The 27,526-nt window shown below is 36.4% G+C and overlaps 1 protein-coding gene across 1 annotated transcript in view; it reads right to left on the bottom strand.

The window, feature by feature from the left end:
• Positions 1 to 2,801: 2,801 nt before the first annotated feature.
• The window catches only part of LOC144964300 (growth hormone-releasing hormone receptor-like), an 81,164-nt gene continuing 56,439 nt past the window's right edge, over positions 2,802 to 27,526 (bottom strand). Inside the window, exons 6-13 of the mRNA XM_078898393.1 lie at positions 26,665 to 26,759; positions 23,039 to 23,207; positions 12,757 to 12,913; positions 12,026 to 12,086; positions 8,477 to 8,546; positions 7,589 to 7,683; positions 5,958 to 6,144; positions 2,802 to 4,578 (exon numbers count right to left, since the gene is read on the bottom strand). Coding sequence (XP_078754519.1) covers positions 3,871 to 4,578; positions 5,958 to 6,144; positions 7,589 to 7,683; positions 8,477 to 8,546; positions 12,026 to 12,086; positions 12,757 to 12,913; positions 23,039 to 23,207; positions 26,665 to 26,759 — 1,542 coding nt within the window. The 3' untranslated portion in view covers positions 2,802 to 3,870. The remainder of the gene's footprint in view (positions 4,579 to 5,957; positions 6,145 to 7,588; positions 7,684 to 8,476; positions 8,547 to 12,025; positions 12,087 to 12,756; positions 12,914 to 23,038; positions 23,208 to 26,664; positions 26,760 to 27,526) is intronic.

The following is a 27,526-nucleotide window of genomic DNA, read 5'->3' on the forward strand; positions in this document are numbered from 1 at the left end:
TGTGCACCTAGCTCTTGACTCACATTCTCCCACCGTACTCAGGTATAAATGAGTACTTAATGAGTACGCCGTTAACAGCGTTGTCCCTAACAGGCGTCATATCTCGTCCTACATGTTAAGTTTTGCTGTTGGTCAGGGACCCCTGTAAAGCGCTTTGTGCACGTTTAGTGAAGATTGCAATATATACAAGCTCAACTTTCTTGTTTCCTTTTCTTTTCGTTGGATTTTTTAAAAATTCCATTTCTGATTATTTTTTTATTATCTTTTTTTTTTTATCTTTGATTCTTTGCGTTTGTTTTTATTATTTTTAAAAATTTACTTTGTCTTGTTTCATAATTGTTGTTCTTTTTTTTCTCTCTCTCTTTTTTTTTGTTTGTTTGTTTTGTTTTGTTTTGATTTATGATTTTTTCGGTCTTCTTTGTCTTTCATTATAAAGAATTTCAAAATATTACAATTACAATCTGCTGAAGGTTGTATCGGCTGCTACCATCACACTTTGAAATCGGTGGTTACCATTGAGCACTTACACGCTCTGTTCACCTAGGCTGTTACTGTTAGTCCAAAGTCTGTGCGGTCTTGAGGTCGAGTGGGTTGGTGGTAGTAGGTCCCTAGTTCTAGTCCCGTTGTTCGTGAAGCAAAGTTGAGTCCTTGGGAAACGGCTCCTTACTCTCATTTTCTCATCGCACTCAGGTATATATAGATAAAATAAAATAAAATTCCCTTTATTCATCCCCATGGGGAAATTTGTCTTTAGGGTCTATTCCAATGGAAGACTGGAATAACCCAGGCTTCAGCCGCAATGCAGCGCCGCAAAGTGAGCTAGGGCGAGGTGACTTACTCAAGGCCACACAGCGCGGCGGTTGATCGAACTCGGTACCTTTTGGGTACGAAGCAAAGACCGTACCGCTGAGCCACGCTGTCCCTAAAATGAATACCTGGCCTATAGCAACATTGTCTCTGTAGAAAGAAATGTAACGACAATTTTCTGTACTATTTGAGGGCTATTATTTGTTTTCTCTTTTGCCATATTTGCCAATTAGAACTGCAATAGATTAACTTTAAAGTACAAAAGAATTAATCAAAACCTATGCTATTTTTGTTGGGATAATGTTCCTTTCAATAACTCTTCTGATTTCAAGATGCATCGCTCTTATAAGGTAATGAACCGGACTAGACTGACAGACGTCAATCAACACACCTTCTTCTTTTTTTATTTTTTTCCCCCTTCTTCTTCTTCTTCTTCTTCTTCTTCTTCTTCTTCTTCTTCTTCTTCTTCTTCTTCTTCTTCTTCTTCTTCTTCTCCTCCTTCTTTTTCTTCTTCTTCTTCTTCTTCTTCTTCTTCTTCTTCTTCTTCTTCTTCTTCTTCTTCTTCTTCTTCTTCTTCTTCTTCTTCTTCTTCTTCTTCTTCTTCTTCTTCTTCTTCTTCTTCTTGTCCTCCTCCTCCTCCTCCTCCTCCTCTCGTCCTCGTCGACCTACTCCTCCTCCTCCTCCTCCTCCTCCTCCTCCTCCTCTCTCCTGTCTGACCTTCCCCTCCTCCTCCTCCTCCTCCTCCTCCTCCTCCTCCTCCTCCTCCTCCTCCTCCTCCTCCTTCTTCTTCTTCTTCTTCTTCTTCTTCTTGTCCTTCTCCTCCTCCTCCTCTCGTCCTCGTCGACCTCCTCCTCCTTCTCCTCCTCCTCCTCCCTCCTCCTCCTCCTCCCTCCTCCTCCTCCTCCTCCTCTTTCTTCTTCTTCTTCTTCTTCTTCTTCTTCTTCTTCTTCTTCTTCTTCTTCTTCTTCTTCTTCTTCTTCTTCTTCTTCTTCTTCTTTCTTCTTTCTTCTTCTTCTTCGTCGTCGTCGTCGTCCAATTAGTCAGCGGGCTCATTGTAACCGAGCATTACTGTTGAAAATATCAATAACATCACGACAATGAGAATAGGATTGTTTAAATTTGTATATCGGTGGTTTGTGGATCAAACCGATTTGCACGATCGATGGATTAAAACTCTGAAGTCTGCATACTTAGTTTTGAGCACCATGTTTTATTTAATTTTAGGCGGATCCGACCTCTGAGTGCGCAAAGCTCGTATGTAGACCTCAGAGTTACCACAGAGTCATACCACAAAACCACATAGCCGCACAGGCTGATTTTACCGGATACATTTTGTGTGTTCTCAGTAATTGATAGTTGTCTGGGTGGAATTCCATTTTCGAATTCTTTTCCCATTATTGCAATAATGAGTCCAAATCTTTTTGGAGAACTTTGCAATCGTCTTGGCCTATTATTTCTCTATATAGAAAACTGTCATTTTCTTAAAGTGTTGGTTTAGTTGGTACCTGATATCAAATTATGTTGATGAGAAATAGTATTGGGTCCAAAATTGTGTCCTGTGGCACTCTAAATTAAATATGTAACGAGTTTCAATCCATTCCATCTACAAATTGCCGTTTGGGTTATATATAGCAAGATTGATTCGATTGATTTGTGCATACATACTTTTTTAAAAATATGTCATTAGAAGGCCTTGATGCTCGACCTTATCAAAAGCTTTTGGGAAATCAAGGAGCACTTGATCAATCTTACTTTTATGTCTCTGGAATCATTTATTGTAATTATGCCTGAATGGCATCAACATTAAAGGTAAATGAATTTAAGTTTACTCTTGTGATCTGCTGTACAAACCCAAAAAAGCGTCAATAACAAATATTTTTTACAATTCGTTTCCCGAGAATAAGTTGCATTTTGTTTTGAAGAGAAAAACACAAATTAATAAAGACTTCCAAAAACAAAAGCATGTAAAAATGAACAATACAAGAAGAGTGGACTTCATTCTCACAACAGGCTTGTTTCTTTTTTATTTATAAAACAATTCAAAGATTTAGTTTAAAAGAGAACGATTTTTCTTTCTGACCGACGTTTACATATGTGCAAGTCTGACATCCAAACCCAATTATAGGCCTAAATTAACATTGCTGCATCATTTTTGTTTTGATTTCCATTACATCAATGAGCCCACAAAGAATTTGGTTATCAGACCTGCAAACAAGTGCACGTCGTCTCTGACAAACAATAGAAATTCTGCAAAGAGTGATAGATAGAAAATGATATGGCAATGATTTAAATAGGATTATCCTACTATCCTGATTTTTGTAGCAAGCTTGGGACAGAGTTTCTAAAATTAAAGTCAAATCATGAGTTTGTATATTTTGTACTTATCAGAATTAAGACACCCGGTGCTTGACCAAGTTTTCCCACATATCAGTTGGTAGAGCACTCGCTTCACATGCAAAGGGAAGGGATCAATCCCGAGTGAAGTCGAGATGGTTTTCTATCTACACACCAATGATGAGGTAGCCAATTCTAGAAAGATTTGGCGGAACGGACTTTGCGATAGATAAGCGTCCTGTCCAAATGGTAGCGAACAATTGCTATTGCCGGTAAAGCGTTATAGATTCTGGCTACATGGGCCCAATGGTTCTGAAGGACTACTAAGGAGCAAGGCTCGACAAAATCCGTGGCAATGGATAACGGATGTAATATAAGAAGTGTAGAAGTTGACCAGTCAATTAATTTATAATGATTTTTTCGGTCTTCTTTGTCTTTCATCATAAAGAATTTCAAACTGCTACAATTACAATCTGCTGAAGGTTGTATCGGCTGCTACCATCACAGTGTGAAATCTGTGGTTACCATCGAGCACTTACACGCTCTGTTCACCTAGGCTGTTACTCTTAGTCCAAAGTCTGTGCGGTCTTGAGGTCGAGTGGGGTGGTGGTTGTAGGTCCCTAGTTCGAGTCCCGTTGTTCGTGAAGCAAAGTTGAGTCCTTGGGAAAAGGCTCCTTACTCTCATTTTCTCCTCTTTGTGGAGGGGGGGGGGTGTGGCTCTTTAGATTTTTAAAGGGAACAATTTTTGAATTTTTTCCTCTTGTTCTGGAACAGGGACCAGCTTTTACACTTTCTCTCATTAGTGATCAAAGTGTTTCTAACCTCTTTGGTCACCAACAGGTGAGTTTTAAGATCTGGAATTTTCTCAATACTTAAATTGTGTTTCATTGACAAATCGTATATTATAGAATCTGCCACTTCACAAATGATTTGTCTGCTTTGCATTCCCACACAGGAAGTAGATTGTTGTGACAAATCTTCCGGTCCTGTATTCTCTCGGGGTAGTTCCTGTGATATTTTTGAGTAACCTAATGAGTGACGGTAAACAATCCCATCTTCATTTATTCCATTTATTTTCTGCAAAGGACAGTTTTCATTTTCCCATTTTTCAGGAAGAAGAGCTTGTTTGGTATAATTGAATTCTAGGTCAAGGGGCATTTCGTCTGAATTTCCCGTAAAAGTTGTAGAACTGACGGCCCCATCGGGGTTAGAGGAATAACCACGCATGTCCGTTGCTCCCAGCTCAAGAAACATACTTTCAGTTTTCGCCTTTGATTTGACTTTCATCTTACTTCTTTGGGATTTAGAACAAGAGAAATTTCTTATTTGCATTGAATAGTTTTTTCCTGTTGAACTGTTATGGGACTTTTCAAAGCTTGCCTGGGCTTTACGACGATTATTGTATCGATACCATGCCCTCCTGATTTCTGTATGAACCTGGAAATAATGAAGTGAAAGAAATTTAAATCTATATATATATATATATATATATATATATATATATATATATATATATATATATATATTATATATATATATATATATATGAGTGTTGGTGGGTACTTGTAGGTACAATTGTCTCGGCGAAAAAAGCATAGAAACAATTGTCTCGGCGAAAACAATGTGAGTGACTTTGTTTATATATATAGTATGCGTTTGGCTAAGAAGCTCACAACATTGCCATCCGGAGGTATAATGGACCAACACACAAAACTATGTTAACCTTAAAGTTTATAGTCTGGTTAATACATTTTAGTGAGAATTAATCATAAACGCGGATGGCAAAAAGCAATAACAAAGACCTGAGTGACGTCATCTTCATACTATCTATATACCCGAAGTAGAGGATGTCAAATCGGATCATTATTATGTGGAAGACTTGACTTGATGTGTTCTTATGACCGGTAATTTTTTAATGTAAAGTGTGTGGGGAGCGGGGGGGGGGGGGGGTGACAGCTCAAGATTATTCGGATACGGTCGCATTGCGTAACGGGTGATCGATATTCTTACCTTCGAATCGCCATTCATTTTTCGTGTAGGCTTTTGTTGGATTGTTTTTTTTAAATTCTTGAATACCACTTTCGACCCCAACCCCCCCCCCCCCCCCCCTTCTAAAAAAAAAAAATTGATTTGCATTCATTACACGTTCTACTATTAAAAGATTATTTCAGACTTTCAAACTTTATTACGGTCAATAAATTAAGCAAAACAATTCTGCAATAAATCATGTATTCAACGATTGCTGTTTTTTTTTTTATTTGGGGAGGGGGGGGGGGGGGGGGGGGGGGTTTGCTTAATATATTGACTGAAATAAAGTTTGAAAGGCACCTCATTGGCCATCTGAAATAATTTTTTATTCAACAGGTTCAAAACATTATTCAACGATTACTAAGTTTTTATTCAGAAATATTAGGAATTCCCAATACTGGGGATAGAATAAAATTAAAATTTACATAATCTTTATCATTCTCCTTCTTCCCCCAACTCATTATGACCTAAAATTGTGGCAAAATTGTGAAATTTATAAAAGATTGAAAGGGAAAAGATTTAACTCAATCAATCCTAGATATATTTGCTACTTTTCAATATTGGAAAAAGTGTATTAAAAATGAGCATGTACACAGATAGTTTTATTTAACTATCATGAATTAACATACAAAAAACTAAAAACATTGATACTACGCCTATAATTTGTCTCATAAAAATGTAATAAATAGGCATGAGGTAAAAGAAACCCGGGCAAACTACGGATATAGTCGGTGTTAGGGTTGAATGGGTTTAGGGTGGAAAAGAATGAATTATTTTGGGCTACTCACTTCCTCATTAAGGAAACAAAATAAAAAGGCCAGCAGAAAACCTTGAAATGAATTGTACGTCATCTCCAAATACATGTATGCCAGGTTGAAGTCTTCCTGTGTAAAATTGGAGGGCACAGCCACGTAAAACACGATGTACATCACGCCAAACAATGGAATCAACACCAAAATGAATTTGGCCAGTTTTCTGTTCAAATAAAAATAAAAATAAGTAATAAAATTAAAAGATTAGATCATTTTAACCAGTATAAATATAGGAGTATGAAATTGACGTTACGAGGGTCTTTATTATTCTATTGTTTTTGGCCAGCGATTTTAATCAGTAATTATCAATAAATTGCATTTATCAGACTATAAAAACCTTTAAGGTTACACATAGTTATGTGGTGTTGGTACGTTATATCCGGCTGGCGGATGTTGTGAGCTTTTAAACTAAACGTTTACAGTCCGATAATGTAATTTAGGGAGAACGTCTAATAAAATAAGAGACCGAATGATAAATTTTAGAGGAAATATTCTTCAATATCTCAAAATGGGGAAAATGGAGTTTATTAGTGTTGGAAAATCACTCCTCTTAGATTGATTAAAACCAGTTTCCGTTTATGGATTATTTTTTCATGATGTGAAAGTCTTAAGCATGTTTTGTATATGATCTGTTATTGTAGCTTTGATGTTTGTATTGGAAAGGCGCCTGGAGCTGTTTGTAGATGGGATAGGCGTTGTATAAATTATTATTATTATTATTATTATTATTATTATTATTATTATTATTATTATTATTATTATTATTATTATTATTATTATTATTATTATGCCCGGATGAAACGGACTCTTAAACGTGAATTTAGAATTAGAATAATAAGAAATACGATCTTTGGGTCTTTTGCAATGTTAAGAACGTTATTTATTCACCACGGGCAAAACTTGGGAGAACAATTGGAAACATGAAAAAGTGGGGGGCTTGGCTGAGACCAGATTGTGTGTACATGTGGATGCCAAGAACACAGAATATCAGGACGGGCCCAGCTGCACTAATCGCAAGAGTCTGCTCCCTAGATGCTGCGGAGAGGGTCCGGTTGGAGCGCCAAGCTGATTGATGATGACCACCAGAAATAACCCCAAGTGTCATATTTTTGTGGTTATGCATTCAATTTCCAGCAGCTAACTCATCCCGTCATTATACCGCTTTGAGACGGTGGGTCACATATGTCTATGTTATTCATAAAGGGGGTCCCGATAGCTGCGATGGAAGAGCACTCGATTCACACGCAAAGGGATCAAGATCGATCCCGGATGCAGTTAATAATTTTATCTGACCCGCCACACCCCGCTACCCCCCCCCCCCCCACCTTTCCACCCCCTTCCCAACCAGCAGTGAATGAGTAACTGCATCTGTTAAACTCGTTGGAACGTAATTTGCGATAGACTAGCGTCCTATCCATAGGATAGCAGGCAATTGCTTTGTCTTTCCACGCTTTAGAAATCGGGATAAAATTGCGGCTTCATGGACCCATGGCTCTGAAGGACAAATTACTTTCACCAAAATATCGTTTTAATTCAATGGCATTAAAGGTCATGATCATGGACCTCGCGAATCCGTTAATTGCTCTTTATACCTACTCACTACTCACCGATATTTTGAATTCCCATTGGCTCCGATCTGAGTAGTTTGTCTTAACTTCAAGAATAGCTTCCGGAATATGTTCAGAAACATTAAAAAGTTGATCTGGGGAGACAATGCATGATACGCTTTTAGTTAATTTTCCAGATAAGTTGTACAGACATTCATTGATTTGTTGGAATGGTAAAATATGACTCTGTCATGATCTTGAGCCAGTCATTCTTGTGAGTAGTGAACACAATTCACTTTTAGTCTTATCGCCGGGTGAGCATTATTTCACTCTCAGTGATTATGTCTTCAAGGGTCTTATATTTCTCCTCTTTCTCCTCCTCCCCAATCGATTATTTAAATCGATCTATCTATCCATCCATCAATCCATCCATCCATCTATCTATCATCTATCTATCCATCTATCTATCTATTTATCTATCTATCTATCTATCCATCCATCCATCCATCCATCCATCTATCTATCCATCTATCTATCTATCTATTTATCTATCTATCTATCTATCTATCTATTTATCTATCTATCTACCTATCTATCTTTCTATCTATCTATTTATCTATCTATCTACCTATCTATCTTTTTATCTATCTATCTATATATCTATCTACCTATCTATCTATCTATCTATCTATCTATCTATCTATCTACCTATCTATCTTTCTATCTATCTATTTATCTATCTATCTATCTATCTATCTATCTATCTCCCTTCCTCCTTCGTCATCACACAGTAACCAATCAATACTAAACGCCTTTTTATTTCTCACAAGCCCTTCTTCTTCTTCTTCTTCTTCTTCTTCTTCTTCTTCTTCTTCTTCTTCTTCTTCTTCTTCTTCTTCTTCTTCTTCTTCTTCGTCTTCTTCTTCTTTAGGATTGCCAGTTACTCACCCCGACGACAGAAATGCCAGAACCTCTGATTATCCAGTAATACTTTGGACTGTGTTGTATATTCCAGCAACTGTTGAATATAAATAAGCAGTTACACTGACTGACTTACGTAACTTGTAATGAGAGGCTTGATGGAAACAACAAGTACTCTGCCGTTGTTTTTAGAAACACAGTATATGCAATGTTAACCAAATAGCACATACTGTGTTTTTTTTAAACAGAGGACAGAATGTATGTTCATCAATATTCATGTGCAACAACGACGCATAGAAAACAATCCAAAATACAGGATGACCCTAATTTCAAAGACTTATTATTCCAAAACCGTTATAGATATTTGCATTTAATTTCCGCCATCTTCTTTCACTCTCACTGTGCATTGTTATTATTGCTATTTTTACTATGATAATGATAACGATGGTGGTAGTGATGGTGATGATGGTAGTAACGGTGGTGATAGCGTTAATGATATTATTGATTCTGTTATTATTATTGTTATTGTTGCTATTATTAGCATTATTATTAGTGGTAATAGTGGTGGTGCTAGTGGAAGTGGTTGTAGTAGTGGTGGTGGTAGTAGTAATAGCAACGGTAGTGCTAGTAGTAGTGGTAGTAGTGGCAGTAGTCGTAGTAGTAGTAGTAGTAGTAGTAGTAGTAGTGGTAGTAGTAGTAGTAGTAGTAGTAGTAGTAGTAGTAGTAGTAGTAGTAGTAGTAGTAGTAGTAGTAGTAGTGGTGGTAGTAGTAGTAGTAATAGTAGTAGTAGTGGTGGTGGTGTTAGAAGTAGTAGCAGTAGCAGTAGTAGCAGCAGCAGTCGTTGTAGCGATAGCACGAGGGGGGGGGGGGTAGTAGTAGTGGTAGTAGTCGTAGTAGTGATAGTGATAGCAGGGGGGGGGGGGGTTAGTAGTAGTAGTAGTAGTAGTAGTAGTAGTAGTAGTAGTAGTAGTAGTAGTAGTAGTAGTAGTAGTAGTAGTAGTAGTAGTAATAGTCGTAGTAGTAGTGGTGGTAGTAGTGTTGGTAGTGGTAGCAGTAGTGATGGTAGTAGTGGTTGTGGTAGTAGTTGTAGATGTAGTAGACGTAATAGTAGTGGTGGCTGTAGTGGTGTTATTAGTAGTAGTGGTGGTGGTAGTATTAGTAGTAGTAGTAGTAGTAGGAGTAGTAGTAGTAGTAGTAGTAGTAGTAGATGTACTGGTGGTAGCAGTTGTGGTAGTAGTTGTAGCGGCAATAATATTACTCTTGCTGTAAGAATATTTCATGGTTATATAAATCTTATGTAAACAAATCTCATTGTACAGTGTAAAAAATCATTGTCGTCATGTCATATCTTATGTTGATCAATAAATCGTGAATTATTTGAGTTGTACCAAGGTCTAAAAATCTATTAAATAACTAAACTATTAATTAAATCTTTAATTGATTTTACATAATTATTACCACCATTATAATTATCATTATTTTTATTATCATTATTATTATTATTATTATTATTATTATTATTATTATTATTATTATTATTATTATTGTCATTGTTATTATTATTATTATTATTATTATTATTATTATTATTATTATTATTATTATTATTATTATTCCTGTTATTATTATTATTATATTCGTTGTTTGCCTTGCTTTATTATTGATTTTACTTATTTGATTTGTTGAAAAAATATATTCTTGTATGAGTTACATTGGCAATTGCCTAAAATAAACGTTTTTGAACTCTAAGAAAAAGCCACACAATAGGATTGAAAAAGTCTGATGTCTTTATGCGCCTAGAGCTTTATTGTATAGAGGATTGGGCGCGATAGAAATAAATTTCATTATTATTATGTAACATCCGCCCAGCAACGAGCAGCTTGGTTCTAAAAGCAAAGAAAATAGGTACACTTTAGTATTCATGCTGGCTAGAACTTTTTCACATGTCATGTAGTCTAACAGAATGTCTAAAAGTCAAAACATGATCAGCCAGATATATAATGATTTTCTTCTCTGGATTCACTTTTATGCTCATCGAAGATGCGTCCGGCATTGTTCCGATAGCTTAGAACCAGTTGCTAAGTTACTATACGTCCTTACGAGGGAAGTGACGTCACGATTATTGAAGCCTATTATGCGCATAAGTCTTCAACTCACATTGAATCACCAATTTAAAAAAAAAATCAACTTGAACCTAGAAGACATCATTTTTCTCTCCGTCTATTTTGGAATGGCAAAAATGCGACACAAATCAGTATCGTAACTCTACGAATTTTTCGTAGAATTAGGCAGGTCTGTCATAGAGTCTATCTCCGTCTTTCCATCCATCAAGCGCTGCAAGAATACGGCGGGACTTTCGGATTTTCAGCTTCTATTCTCTAGAGCAAATCGCTGTTTTCTCCTTCAGATATATGCATAGGCTCCGAATTTTTTTTCTTAGTGCGGCTATGTGGTCCTGTGGTCTGACACTCGCTTCCGGATCGGAAGGTGCTGGGTTCGAGCCTCGCTCGGCGCATAGTTGAGGCCTTGGAAAAGGCTCTTTACTCACATTCTCTCACCTTACTCAGGTGTAAAATGAGTAACTGACCGTTAACAGCGTTGTCTCGGCCCGAAAGCATTGTATTATCGCCTTACATGCGTCATGTCCCGTCCTACATGTTAAGTGTAGCTGTTGGCCAGGGCCAATTGTAAAACAATTTGAGCACGTTTAAAGATATCGCGCTGTATAAAAGCTCAATTTTTTTCTTGTCTTCCATTTCATCTCTTTAAATATAAAACACTTAACTGCTGGACTTTGGAGAAAAACGTTTTTAAAATTTTGTACAGAACACTCGTCCTTAAATTATCAATTATTAAATGAACTTCATCTTAGAAATTGCAAAGAAAAAAAAATCCTCTCAAACCTGGGACCCCGCGAGGTCTTCAATCAATTCCCAGGTTTGAGAGTTTTTGCCAAGATGAGGGTCATTTCTTCTTCTTCTTCTTCGTTCCTCTGATGGACATCTATGGCTGCAGTCCGATATCTGCTATGAAGTCTGTGGTCCGCTTTAGGTCCTCAGCCTCACCATAGAGCTTTGTGTTGAGTGTTGTAGGGGTGACCCAGTGGTTCGAACGTTGCAGGGTCATTTAAATCGATCGATTTTTGAGAGACACGTTTCCTGGTCAAGTGTTTAAACACTTGTCTTTCCAGAGTACAACAGTTAAATTGTAAATCGATTATTTTAGTGTATGAATAATCATAAAATTAACTCAGTTGCTTTCATCAGCCTAAAGGGGCAGCGTGGCTCAGCGGTACGGCCTTTGCTTAATACCCGAACGGTACCGAGTTCGATTACCCACTGCTGCGCTGTGTGGCGTTGAGCAAGTCACCTCGCTCTAGCTAAATTTGCATTGCGGCTGACTCCTAGGATTTTCCAGTCTTCCCTTTGAATAGACCCTAAAGACAATTTTCCCATAGAGGATGAATAAAGGGAATTTTACTTATTTATTTATTTATTTTAATAGATAATATTCAATTTTTTAAAAAATATTTATTTAATAGATAATATAAATAATTTATCATCTAAATTCACTCACAAAGTATTTTCATATAGCGCCTTCACAATCACCCACGGTATGATGAAGATCACTGGTAAAGCTGAAATGAATAATGGTAAATGATATCAAAAACGAAAAAAATATTGCAGTACATAACAGAGAGGTGATTTCCATGGAAAAAAAATATGAAGAGTACAAGGGAAAAACCACAGATGTCCAGTTTTTAAAATTTTTGTGACTGCCCCCTTGAATGATGTTAGGCGTCTAAATTCCACCGAACAAAAAAACTACAACCATTAAATACTTATGGTTGTAAATTCTATTTATAAAGGGAACGTTTATAGTTAATGCCCTGATATCACTCAAAGAGGGCAGTAACAAAAATTTAAAAAATGGACACCTGTGGTTTTTCCCTCGTACTCTTCATATCATCTCGAGAAACTAATACTATACATTTAACTGTTTCCCTCACAGCTAAGGACTCCGTTCAGGGCCAGGACAAACCAAGTGATCTCACTCTAAGACGTATGTATGTATGTATGTATGTATGTATGTATGTATGTATGTATGCACGTGCGTACGTGCGTATGTATTTATGTACGTATGTGCTTAAGTATGTTTGCATGTATGTGTGTATGTATTCCCTCAAACAGACTACACACGTCACAAGTCACACAAAGACTTGTGTGTCTATGTTATGTTCAACGAGTTTCGGGCAGAATTTGTGAACCGAAGACCATCATATTTTTTTAAAACAAAACAAAACTTACTCCATCCAAGAACAATATAGGGTCGAACTCCCCTCCTCTCCGTGGTCAGAGGCCAGTATACAAGCATGCTCAGGTAAAGCGCCTCGGCGAATATCCACATGTTGCAAGCATGAACTGTATACGTGAAGATTGTGAAGAGTAGCTTGCATTCCCAGTGCTGGTGAACGAGAAATGACGTAGAGATTTTATAAAATATATCTCCCGTTGTACCTAAATATTTCAAAATGATGATAATGACCAATTGCCAGTAACTGCGACCTTAACTCTCTCTTTACCAGATATTTTCAGAATTTTACCTTAAACTTCACACTCACCCAACACAAAAATAGATTTTTCAAACAGAATAGAAACGTTCTATACTTTATTTTGTTTTGAAAAATGAGCTCTGCAACACAGTGTCTAGTTTTTATAGATATAGCTATAACAAAATGAAATCAGAAGAAGAAACTTGTTGGTTGCATCGTAACAAATATGACGATTTTCCTCTGGGTGGTAAGGAGAGAGTTAAGATTGTTGATGCAAAACCATCACCTAACACTATGTCACAGAGTTTTTTATACCACTTTTTTTAGGAGTGGTGGATAGCTCTGACAATAGGCGGAGTTGTACCAGAAAGGTCGGTGGTTCGGGCCTCCATCGCCGCGAAGGTTTTTTTAAAATGATTATTCTCTATTGTATTATGGAACTTTTCTACTCACTTCATTTCTTGTTGTTATCAACATTAGTGCCTGCTCCACTCACTTTGCTGAAACAATGTTTTTGGTTGTTGCCTATTGAGGCAATAAATGAAGTATTATGAAGGGTATTCAGCATTGCAAATCAATGGAAATGCTTTGTCACAGTGTTCATTCAGCGCGAAGTGATAAACAAAAATGAATTTAACAACTTGGAATAAGAAAAATATACAAAACACAGGACGTGTCAGGCTCAAAACCTTTCTGCTGTCAATAACAAACAATTATACCATAATCTCATTTAATATTATTACAACAATAACAACTATTACAATTAACTATCACCACTACTACTACTATTACTGCTACTACTACTACCACTACTACTACTACTACTACTACTACTACTACTACTACTACTACTACTACTACTACTACTACTACTACTACTACTACTACTACTATACTACTACAACAACAACAACTGCTACTTCTACTACTACTACTACTACTACTACTACTACTACTACTACTACTACTACTACTACATTAACAACAACAACAACAACTACTACTACTACTACTACTACTACTACTACTACTACTACTACTACTACTACTACTACAACAACAACAACTGCTACTACTACTACTACTACTACTACTACTACTACTACTACTACTACTACTACTACTACTACTACTACAACTACTACTACTACTACTACTACAAAAACAACAACTACTACTACTACTACTACTACTACTACTACTACTACTACTACTACTACTACTACCACTACTACGACTACTTTACTATTTCTAATGCTTATATTGATCTCAAGTCGACACTCCAAGATCGCCAAGCCAAATCAAATACTCCCTGCCGTGACTCCACTCATCCCCGACCTTCCTGAAGTCACAACGATTCCCAATGAAGGAGCTAATCTGATCGAATCACGACGTGATCTTCTACTTCAAGAAACTCGTGTTTATCTTTAATCAAGTCTTCTGGAACATATGTTGTCAACAGGGTTTTAATTTGAAATACCCTCTACTGTTAAATTCTAGGCCAAAGAGTTCACGGAAATAGAATTGTGAGAATTGTAAAGAGAAACAAAAGGGAAGAGACATGTATTGGTAGATAGATAGATAGGTAGATTTACGTATAAATGTATATATATATATATATATATTATATATATATATATATATATATATATATAATATATATATATATATATATCCTTTCTTTAAAAAATATAGCATTGTGGAGAACATTGTGCTTATTTGAGTCAATAAAAATTGATACGGCGCACAACTCTACTGAAAGATTTGAAAATTAGAAATGTATTTTTTACAGATAGATAAACAGATAACTTGATTTCCTTTTATAATTTAAAGTCAGTTTGAAAGTTCGTTGAGTCAAACAGATAATATCATAAAATATGTTCCGACGACACTTGGCTCCCAAAATCAACTAATTTTGACACTGTAAAAAGTTGTCAATTTGCGTCATCTATTTATGACATCAAGTATTATTATTACTTCCGTTGTGTTGTTGATTTAGCGGTGATCAGTTTTGTTATGTAGTATTATGTTTTAATTGCGTGTATGTTTGTGTGTGTGCGTGTGTGTGTGTGTATGTTTGTGTGTGTGTTGTGTGTGGTGTATACATGTGTGTGTGTGTGTGTGTTGGCATTTTTCAGCAAATCGTGGCATTCATAGTGATATTATTCACTTGATCACATGAAGGTAATTCAGTCGCCATTTTGATTCTTTTTTTACTATTAGGGTTAGCTCGAGAGGTTAGTCATAAGTGTTATTAAACGTGCTAGGGTGTTTGTTTTTCCATTAGTTAAGTAAAGGGGAGACATTCTGAAAGCTCCTACATCCCCAGTATTCTTTAAATTTGTATTTTCACCGTTGATATTTTGTCAGGCATTTATTTATTCAGTTTGTCATTATAGAGAAGTATTTTAAAAACTCTAGAACAAACCTTGATAGATTTGTGAAAGTTTAACATTTCCTTATTTGACCATTGTTTTGATTTTCGGCCGCCATTGTGATTTGTTAAGTATTGAAAGGTAGTGCAAAGAAGTCCGAGAGTTTGTTTTTTTCTATTAGGGTTAGCTCGAGAGGTTAGTCATAAGTGTTATTAAAGGTGCTAGGGTGTTTGTTTTTCCATACGTTAAGTAAAGGGGAGACATTCCGAAAGCTCCTACATCCCCAGTATTTTTTAAATTTGTATTTTCACCGTTGATATTTTGTCAGGGATTTATTTATTCAGTTTGTCATATAGAAGTATTTTAAAAACTCTAGAACAAACCTTGATAGATTTGTGAAAGTTTAAAATTTCCTAATTTGACCATTGTTTTGATTTTCGGCCGCCATTGTGATTTGTTAAGTATTGAAAGGTAGCTCGAGAGGTTAGTCATAAGTGTTATTAAAGGTGCTAGGGTGTTTGTTTTTCTATAAGTTAAGTAAAGGGGAGACATTCCGAAAGCTCCTTCATCCCCAGTATCCTTTCTTAAAAAAATATAGCATTGTGGAGAACATTGTGCTTATTTGAGTCAATAAAAAAATTGATACGACGCACAACTCTACTGAAAGATTTGAAAATTAGAAATGTATTTTTTACAGATAGATAAACAGATAACTTGATTTCCTTTTATAATTTAAAGTCAGTTTGAAAGTTCGTTGAGTCAAACAGATATCATAAAATATGTACCAACGACGACACTTGGCTCCCAAAATCAACTAATTTTGACACTGTAAAAAGTTGTCAATTTGCGTCATCTATTTATGACATCAAGTATTATTATTACTTCCGTTGTGTTGTTGATTTAGCGGTGATCAGTGTTATGTATGTTCTAATTGCGTGTATGTTTGTGTGTGTGTGTGTGTGTGTGCGTGTGTGTGTTTGTGTGTGTTGTGTGTGGTGTATACATGTGTGTTTGGGTGTTGGCATTTTTCAGCAAATCGTGACATTGATAGTGATATTATTCACTTGATCACATGAAGGTATTTCAGTCGCCATTTTGATTCTTTTTTTACTATTAGGGTTAGCTCGAGATCGAGGATATTTCTTTTTCTATTAAGGTTAGTCATAAGTCTTAGTAAAGGTGCTAGGATGTTTGTTTTTCCATAAGTTAAGTAAAGGGGAGACATTCCGAAAGCTCCTACATCCCCAGTATTCTTTAAATTTGTATTTTCACCGTTGATATTTTGTCAGGCATTTATTTATTCAATTTGTCATTATATCTAGAAGTATTTTAAAAACTCTAGAACAAACCTTGATAGATTTGTGAAAGTTTAACATTTCTTAATTTGACCATTGTTTTGATTTTCAGCCGCCATTTTGATTTGTTAAATATTGAAAGGTAGTGCAAAGCAGTCCGAGAGTTGTTTTTTTTTTTCTATTAGGGTTAGCTCGAGAGGTTAGTCATAAGTCTTATTAAAGGTGCTAGGATGTTTGTTTTTCAATAAGTTAAGTAAAGGGGAGACATTCCAAAAGCTCCTACATCCCCAGTATTCTTTAAATTTGTATTTTCACCTTTGATCTTTTGCCAGGCGTTTATTTATTCAATTTGTCATGATTTTTTATATTAGGGTTAGCTCGAGATCGGATGATTTTTTTCCTATTAGGGTTATTCATAAGTATTATTAAAGTGCTAGGGTGTTTGTTTTTCCTACTGGGGTTAATTAAAGGTACTAGGTTTAATTTTTTCTTGGGGTTAGTTGAGGGAATATATTATTAAATATATTATTGGACCACACAGAAAAATCAACTGAAGATATACCAAATTACACAGACAACGTTGTTTACCAATCTGCCCTCATTAAATGATGGTGAGTACAGTATCGAATGAAAATAGTTCTTTCCCCGCGAAATTGCGGGCTTTTTACTAGTTCTTTAAATTTCTATTTTCACCTTTGATCTTTTGTCAGCACGGTGGTAGAACAGAACATTCAACGTTCAAAATTCCAATTCCAATAACGGATAACAGCACCTGTAGCATCAGTCGCCAATCAGACAGAGCTAAGTTACTGAAGAGTAGTTCTCTCATAATTTGGGATGAAGCACATATGATGGACAGGCGTGTGTTTGAATGTGTGAGCAGGACATTTTGTGACATAACAGGCAGTTCAAAACCTTTAGGGGGCAAAGTGGTTGTACTTGGATGGGATTTTCGGCAAATTCTACCTGTTGTTAACAAAGGAAGTGAAGCCGATATATTAAGTGTCACACTTAACAAGTCAATTATTTGGAATTTTGTCACCATTTTTCATATGAACAAGAACATGAGGGTTACTGATGACAATAACTGTTTTGCAAATTGGCTTCTTCGCATCGGAAATGGTACAGAGCCGGTTTTCAGCGAAATAGGAAAGTATTCTGTTAAATTACCTACAGCGCTATGCCTTCCTGAAAATGACCCAGAATGCTTGATAAATGCTGTATACAATGATTTGAATCTGAACTTTGCGGATGAACGTTATCTATCAGAGAGAGCAATTTTGACTACAACCCATGAAAATGTTGACAAAATAAATGCAGCCGTTCTGTCCCAGTTGACCTCATCAACTGAACAAATTTACCGCAGTGCTGACTCCATTCAAAGTGACTCTGACATCAACTTATACCCGATTGAATTCTCGAACGAACTTACACCTCCCGGACTTCCTCCAACAGCGGCGTAGCCTGGTCATTTAGGAGCATGGGGCTGGATTTGAGATGTGTTGTCGCATGAATATTATCTTTTAGTTATGGATATGAGAGAGAGAGAGAGAGAGAGAGAGAGAGAGAGAGAGAGAGAGAGAGAAAGAGAGAGAGAGATTTGATGCACTCAATTATTTTACCTAAGATTTGTATGTTCTTTGTAACTTGTTCATAATGCCTGGTCAAGGATAAGCGATAGCCACTGTCAATCTGTGCACCTATGTGAACAGTACCAACGGTTTTCAATCTAGTGGTGATATTTATATGTAAGTTAGACTTCTGATGGTTCAATGCTCTCTGTGTTAAATTTTTCAAACAGGTAAATCCATTTCTTGTCCAACACAATTCTGTATTGCTGTTATCGCCAAACAAAATACAATTAAAACAAAATAAACTCTTCTTTTCTATTCTCACCATAAGCCAAGGAAAACGACCATACCAATCTTTATCAAATTAAATGACCGATTCTGTTTCCCGTCTTTAATAGTGAGTACAAAATCGTTTGGTTGATGGGGACCACAGACTACTAGGAGTCTTGTATTCTCTATGATGGGGACCGAGACTTTTAATCAAAAGTTTATTTTCCCTATTCAAAGAACTGGTATTGGTAGTCAACAGGTAATAGACGTGATTCATCACACTTAATAATAGCAATTAATTAAAATTTTAAAAACAGACACTGCACACATCAGATTAACACTCGAATTATCAGTAAACATAACATACAGTCTCACACTCAAGTTGAAAGGGACAAGTGGAATTCACTATCACATGCCTGACACGCCTCGAAGAGGGATGGGTAACAGGTACAACACGATTGCCATTAATTAGGTCATTGTGTGTGGCTGCGAGTAAGAAAGCCACAATGACTCTGTTCAAAGTCAAGATGCCTCTTCATGCCCACAGTCATAGCACACGGCAAACGTGAAATGCATCGCCTGGTTGTATCGTGGGAATATGGCTAGAAGGATTCTCAACCTTTAAAGCCACACGCTGTACTGATTGGTCAGGGGCACGAGTATGACTCGAGCTGTAGTAAATTCTAAGCGGTGTGATTGGTTCAAGTTTTGAGGCTCTGTAAGGGTTTTTCAACACCAGGTCAACAATGAATTTCATTGTTTGTGAAACAGAAAATTAAAAGTGTGACTTTTTATTGTTAAATTCCTACAAATTATCAAGACAATGACGACCTGTGGCTTAGCCTTAATAGCCTTTAAGGCCCTACGCCACTGCATGCATTACATTTGAAAGCCAACACGTCAGTCATGCTGCTTAGAAATATAAATCCTAAATCAGGTCTCCTAAATGGCACCCGTTTGTTAATAATTAAATTAGGTTCAAAACTATTAGAAGCCAAGATAATTACCGGTAGTAGAGCTGGCGACATAGTGTTTATCCCTAGAATCAATCTGACGACAACAACGGATTGAGGCTTACCATTTATTCCAAATAGAAGACAGTTTCCGGTAAAATTGTCATATGCAATGACAATTAACAAGTCTCAGGGGCAGACATTAAGCAAGGTGGGGATTTTCTTACCTCACCGGTATTCACACACGGACAACTGTATGTTGCTGTGTCACGGGTCAGAGGTTATAGTGGCTTACACTTCATGTTGGGCCACACAGAAAAATCAACCGAAGATATACCATATTACACAGACAACGTTGTTTACCAATATGCCCTCATTAAATGATGGTGAGTACAGTATCGAATGAAAATAGTTCTTTCCCCGCGAAATTGCGGGATTTTTACTAGTATATATATATATATATATATATATATATATATATATATAGTGTCGATGGTCGGCGGGGTAAACCTCTGAGGTCCCGATTTCCACGACGGCGGGTCAAGACATCTGAATTCTACATACGAACTTTGCGCACCATATTTAATTTAATTTTGGGCGAATCAGACCTCTGATGACTTCATCTTATACATATAATATATATATATATATATATATATATATATATATATATATATATATATATATATATATATACTAGTAAAAAGCCCGCAATTTCGCGGGGAAAGAACTATTTTCATTCGATACTGTACTCACCATCATTTAATGAGGGCAAATTGGTAAACAACGTTGTCTGTGTAATTTGCTATATCTTCGGTTGATTTTTCTGTGTGGCCCAACATGAAGTGTAAGCCACTATAGCCCCTAACCCGTGACACAGCAACATACAGTTGTCCGTGTGTGAATACCGGTTGTGGTAAGAAAATCCCCACCTTGCTTAATGTCTGCCCCTGAGACTTGTTAATTGTCATTGCATATGACAATTTTACCGGAAACTGTCTTCTATTTAGAATAAATGGTAAGCCTCAATCCGTTGTTGTCGTCAGATTGATTCTAGGGATAAACACTATGTCGCCAGCTCTACTACCGGTAATTATCTTGGCTTCTAATACTTTTGAACCTAATTTAATTATTAACAAACGGGTGCCATTTAGGAGGCCTGATTTAGGATTTATATTTCTAAGCAGCATGACTGACGTGTTGGCTTTCAAATGTAATGCATGTGGAGGAAGTCCGGGAGGTGTAAGTTCGTTCAAGAATTCAATCGGGTATAAGTTGATGTCAGAGTCACTTTGAATGGAATCAGCACTGCGGTAAATTTGTTCAGTTGATGAGGTCAACCTGGACAGAACGGCTGCATTTATTTTGTCAACATTTTCATGGGTTGTAGTCAAAATTGCTCTCTCTGATAGATAACGTTCATCCGCAAAGTTCAGATTCAAATCATTGTATACAGCATTTATCAAGCATTCTGGGTCATTTTCAGGAAGGCATAGCGCTGTAGGTAATTTAACAGAATACTTTCCTATTTCGCTGAAAACCGGCTATGTACCATTTCCGATGCGGAGAAGCCAATTTGCAAAACAGTTATTGTCATCAGTAACCCTCATGTTCTTGTTCATGTGAAAAGTGGTGACAAAATTCCAAATAATTGACTTGTTAAGTGTGACACTTAATATATCGGCTTCACTTCCTTTGTTAACAACAGGTAGAATTTGCCGAAAATCCCATCCAAGTACAACCACTTTGCCCCCAAAATGTTTTGAACTGCCTGTTATGTCACAAAATGTCCTGCTCACACATTCAAACACACGCCTGTCCATCATAGGTGCTTCATCCCAAATTATGACAGAACCACTCTTCAGTAACTTAGCTGTGTCTGATTGGCGACTGATGCTACAGGTGCTGTTATCCGTTATTGGAATTGGAATTTTGAACGTTGAATGTGCTGTTCTACCACCGTGCTGACAAAAGATCAAAGGTGAAAATACAAATTTAAAGAATACCGGGGATGAAGAAGCTTTCGGAATGTCTCCCCTTTACTTAACTTATTGAAAAACAAACACCCTAGCACCTTTATTAACACTTATGACTAACCTCTCGAGCTACCTTTTAATACTTAACAAATCACAATGGCGGCCAAAAATCAAAACTGGTCAAATTAGGAAATTTTAAACTTTCACAAATCTATCAAGGTTTGTTCTAGAGTTTTTAAAATACTTCTATATGACAAACTGAATAAATAAATGCCTGACAAAATATCAACGGTAAAATACAAATTTAAAGAATACTGGGGATGTAGGAGCTTTCGGAATGTCTCCCCTTTATTAACTTATGGAAAAACAAACACCCTAGCACCTTTAATAACACTTATGACTAACCTCTCGAGCTAACGGTAATAGTAAAAAAAGAATCAAAATGGCGACTGAAATACCTTCATGTGATCAAGTGAATAATATCACTATGAATGCCACGATTTGCTGAAAAATGCCAACACACACACACACATGTATACACCACACACAACACACACACAAACATACACACACACACACACACACACACAAACATACACGCAATTAGAACATAATACTACATAACAAAACTGATCACCGCTAAACACAACAGAAGTAATAATAATACTTGATGTCATAAATAGATGACGCAAATTGACAACTTTTTACAGTGTCAAAATTAGTTGATTTTGGGAGCCAAGTGTCGTCTGTACATAATTTATGATATTATCTGTTTGACTCAACGAACTTTCAAACTGACTTTAAATTATAAAAGGAAATCAAGTTATCTGTTTATCTATCTGTAAAAAATACATTTCTAATTTTCAAATCTTTCAGTAGAGTTGTGCGCCATATCAATTTTTTTATTGACTCAAATAAGCACAATGTTCTCCACAATGCTATATTTTTTAAAGAAAGGATATATGTGTGTGTGTGTGTGTGTGTGTGTGTGTGTGTGTGTGTGTGTGTGTGTGCGTGTAGCTACTGCCACTACTGAATCGCTAATGCATTTTGAAAAATTAGTTGTGCTTCCCAGCTTCTTTTTTAGAAAGTAATATAATCCCTGTCCACGCTTATATATACGGTCTCATCTTGTATATAGATATATGTAAGAGAGAAAGAGACAGAGAGACAGAGTGTATGAGAGAGTGTGTGTGTGTGTGAGTGTGAGAGAGAGAGAGAGAGAATGTTTCTGTGTGTGTGAGAGAGAAAGAAAGAGAGAGAGAGAGAGAGAGAGAGAGAGAGAGAAATTTGAATGGATTGATGTTGTTATTATGCACCTATAGATAGAATGAAGTTAACGTCACGCGAGTCTTTGTTTTGTTTTTCGCCATCCGCATTTATGAGTAATTCTCACTAAACTTTATTAACCAGACTATAAACGTATAAGGTTACACATAGTTTTATGTGTTGGTCCGTTATACTTCCGGATGGCAATGTTGTGATCTTCTTAGCCAAGCGCACACTATTTATAACTTTATTGTATGGAGGATTGGGCGCAAAATAAATTAACGAATTTCATTATTATTATTACAACTCACAATATCTTTTTACTTACAGGATCGTCCTGCACAAATTGAAGAATTCTGTCCTTTCCTTGCTTCACGTCCTTGGCGAGGCCAACGTTACCGACAAATAGGATGTCCTTGAGGAAGGAAACAGCTGCCCGAAGTATGAATGCCAGGAATAAGTTGATATGAAGGGTGTTGCTTTTTGAGTGAAGTCGCCTGTAAAAAGAATGAGAAATGTATTCATGTTATAGATAGTGTGCGCTTGGCTTTTTTTTTTTTTAATTGAGCCTTATGTTGCGCAATATCCACTAAATGTGCTCAAAGTCCTTTACAAGGGGTCCCTGGTCAACATTAACATTTAACATGTAGGACGGGACATGACGCCAGTTAGGCGATATTACAATTTTTCGGACAAAGACAACGTTGTTAACGGCCAGATACTCATTTTACACCTGAGTACGGTGAGAGAATGTGAGTAAAGAGCCTTTTCCAAGGACTCAAATATGCGCCGAGCGCGAGGCTCGAACCCAGGACCATCCGATCCGAAAGCGAGTGTCATACCACTAGACCATATAGCCGCAGAAGCTCACAACATTGCCATCCGGAAGTACTATAACGGACCAACACACAAAACTCTGTGTAACCATTAACTTTTCTAGACTGTATAATACAATTAAGTGCGAATTACTCATAAACGTGGATGGCAAAAAAAGAAAACCCCCCCCCCCCAAAAAAAACCAATTACAAAGACTCGAGTGACGTCAATTTTATTCTATCTATATTATCGCCTTAATCTCGATCTCCAGACTCATTTGAAGCCTATTGATGCTTTGCGTATCAGTACAATACTCGTAACATCCGCCAGCCTAATATAACGTATCGACACACAAATCTATGTGTAATCTTAAACCTTTATTATAGATAGTTCGAAAATGACGTCACTCAGGTCTTTATTATTGTTTTTTGCCATCCGCGTTTATGAGTAATGCTCACTGAACTGTATTAACCTGATTATAAACGTTCATGGATACACACAGTTTTGTGTGTTGGTCCCTTATACTTCCGGATGGCAATGTTATGAGCTTCTTAGCCAAGCACATACTATCTATAGTCCAATTGATAGAATCTAATGAGAACTAATCATTAAAGATGGCTGTCTGAAAACAATAACAAAGAGCTCAGTTACACTCATAGTCTTTAGATCTATAGATTGAACGAAATTGACGCCAGTCAGCTCTTTGTTATTCTTTTGGGGCAGCCATTTTTATGATGAGTTCTCACTAAATTCGATCAGGCTATAGATAATATGCAGTTGACGTCAATGGGGTCTTTGTTATTGTTTTTGCCAGAGAGAGAGAGAGAGAGAGAGAGAGAGAGAGAGAGAGAGAGAAAGAAAGAAAGAGAAAGAGAGAGAGAGAGAGAGAGAGAGAGAGAGAGAAAGAAAGAAAGAGAAAGAGAGAGAGAGAGAGAGAGAGAGAGAGAGAGAGAGAGAGAGAGAGATTTGAATGGATTGATGTTGTCATTATGCGCCTATAGATAGAACGAAGTTAACGTCACGCGAGTCTTTGTTTTTTTGGGTTTTTTTGCCATCCGCGTTTATGAGTAATGCTCACTGAACTGTATCAACCAGACTATAAACGTTCATGGATACACACAGTTTTGTGTGTTAGTACGTTATACTTCTGGATGGCAATGTTATGAGCTTCTAAGCCAAGCGCATACTATCTATACAGGTTTAAGATTAAAAATAGTTTTGTGTGCATGTGTTGCCACGTTATATCCGGCAGGCGAATGTTGTGCGTATTTTACTTAAACGCATACGCATAACATGTTCTATTGAAAAGAATGGATAGACCTTTATACAATACTCGCTGGATTCTAACACGCTCTAGGAAGAAGCCAAAAAGTGTGCTAGAAATGCTTTAACTCGAAACATTTAATTTGCTTTTTGATCAAAATCTAAACGCAGCAAATGAATCATTATCTATGTATTTTATAAATATATTAAAAATGTTTTTTTCCTCTTAAATAAATTAAAAATTGTGTCTTGATAGCTTCAGGGCTTAAAAGAATGGAGTTTATCTCTGTCTTTATACAAATCGGTGGATCGATCCGTTTGTCAGCTATTTTTTTTTTATATATCATTAAGTCATTCCGACCAGATCCTATGTAAATTAAACCCAGTAAGTTATTTGCATTTGGGTTTTTAAAAATAATATAATATATTAAGACGAATCTTGGAATGAACCAATCTAAGCCTCTAGGCTTTTCGGGGAATTATAGGGAATTCATCACCAATCCAATAAACATGTCATATTTAATAACATGAAACAAAGTACAGGTTGGAGTAAACAATCAATTAGAATTTTCATAAACATCTTTGATTTACTGAAATAAGCTGCTGTAAGCCGCTTTCTTAATAAAAGAGTGCCGGATTATATTTTTTACTAATATAGTGCGGCTATTTAGTTTTGTGCTATGACACTCGCTTTCGGATCGGAAGGTCCTGGGTTCGAACCTCGCTCAGTGCATAGTTGAGTCCTTGAAAAAGGCTCTTTACTCACATTCTCTCACCGTACTCAGGTGTAAAATGAGTACCTGGTCGTTAACAACGTTGTCTCTGTCGGAAAAAAAATTGTTTTGTCACATAGTAGGCGTCATGTCTCGTTCTACATGTTACGTGTTGCTGTTGGTTCGAGACCCTTTGTAAAGCGCTTTGAGCACTTTTAGTGGATATTGCACTAAATAAAAGGTCAAGTTTTAATAGCATCGTTCTTCAAAGTCGTTTCCTTCGAAAAAGCTCATTATTATTAATGGATTCTCACAACACTCCTTCGAGTAGGTATCTGATTTCTATCGTGTGTCCTAGAGCTGGAAATAGTCAAAGCAAGAACCTGATGATAAAAAGGGACACTTTTGTAACAAACGATCTATCTGTTAGATCGAAACTAAGAGAGAAGAAAGAGAGGTTTCAATCTCAGATTTTATTAATTTCCTCTCTCTCTCTCTCTCTCTCTCTCTCTCTCTCTCTCTCTCTCTCTCTCTCTCTCTCTCTCTCTCTCTCTCTCTCTCTCTCTCTCTCTCTCTCTCTCTCTCTCTCTCTCTCTCTCTCTCTCTCTCTCTCACATAAACACACACATTCACACAAATCTAGACAATATTTGGCATCTTTAAAATGGTGAATGTAGTATATGGTCCAAGATATTATTATTATATTATTATTATTATTAATTATTATATTTATTTTATTATTATATTATATTATTATTATTATTATTATTATTATTAAATTATTATATTATTATTATTATTATTATTATTATTATTATTATTATTATTATTAATTATTATTATATATATATATTATTAATATTATTATTATTATTATTATTATATTATTATTATTATTATTATTATTATTATTATTATTATTTTATCATTATTATTTGATATTCTGTAAAACCGAAATCAAAAGCAGTATTAAACGACGTGTACTTATTTGCAGGTCTGATAACCCAAATTATTGTTATGGGCTCACTGTTGTAATGGAAAGAAATACTCTCAATCCAACGCAAAATCTTGTCCATTACAACAATGTTAAAACAAACCCATACTTGGCGTTCGGTTCTCAGACCTGCTTATATGTACACCTTGGTAAAAGCAATCCTCATACTTGGACCACAAAATGATGATGATGGCGATGACGAGAGCACCAAGGGAAAAACTGTATCCGGTTGTATACAGAAGTCGTAGCTGATCTCCGTGAGCCTGGAAGAAAGAAATAACAAGAAATGAAGGGAGTAGGAAAGTGCCAGAAGACAACAGAGAATAAAAACTTCGCAGCGGCGATGGAGGGCTCGAACCCGCGACCTTACTGGTACGACAACTCCGCCTGTCTGGGTAGATTGTGACTCTACCGTATGAGCTATCTGGCATTTTCCTACTCACTTCATTTCTTGTTATTATCAACATAAGTGCCTGTTCCACTCACTTTTCTGAGCATGAAAGAGGAAGTTTTATCTATGTAATAAGATTATCTATGGAGGGAACAATATCAACTTTAAAAACATTTGTCCATTTTTTTTCTTCTATAATTATTAATAATAATAATAAATACATTCCCTTTATTCATCCCATAGGGGAAATTTGTCTCTAAGGAATATTCCAAGGGAAGACAAGAGTAACCTTGGCGTCAGCCGCAGTGCAGCGCCGCAAATTAATTGAGCTAGGGCGGGGTGGCTTGCTCAAAGCCACACATCGCAGCGGTACCTTTCGGGTACGAAGGAAAGACCGTACCGCTGAACCACACAGCCCCCGATTGGTTTCAATAGTCTGATGTCACGTCCGCCCAACAAAGAGCAGCTTGGTTCTAAACAAAGAAAATCGGTATTTTTTATTCTCCATGCTGGCTAGAACTTTTTCACATGTCATGTGATCAGAATGTATAAAAGTCAAAACATGATCAGATTTATTATGTTTTTCTCATTTGGATACACTTTTATGTTCGTCGGTGAAGTATTTCATAAGGGCGTCCG

The sequence above is a fragment of the Berghia stephanieae genome, chromosome 2 (genome assembly GCF_034508935.2).
Source record: "Berghia stephanieae isolate SIO BIC M18660-M18661 chromosome 2, UCSD_Bste_1.3, whole genome shotgun sequence".
In the NCBI taxonomy this organism is placed as follows: Eukaryota; Metazoa; Mollusca; class Gastropoda; order Nudibranchia; family Aeolidiidae; genus Berghia; species Berghia stephanieae.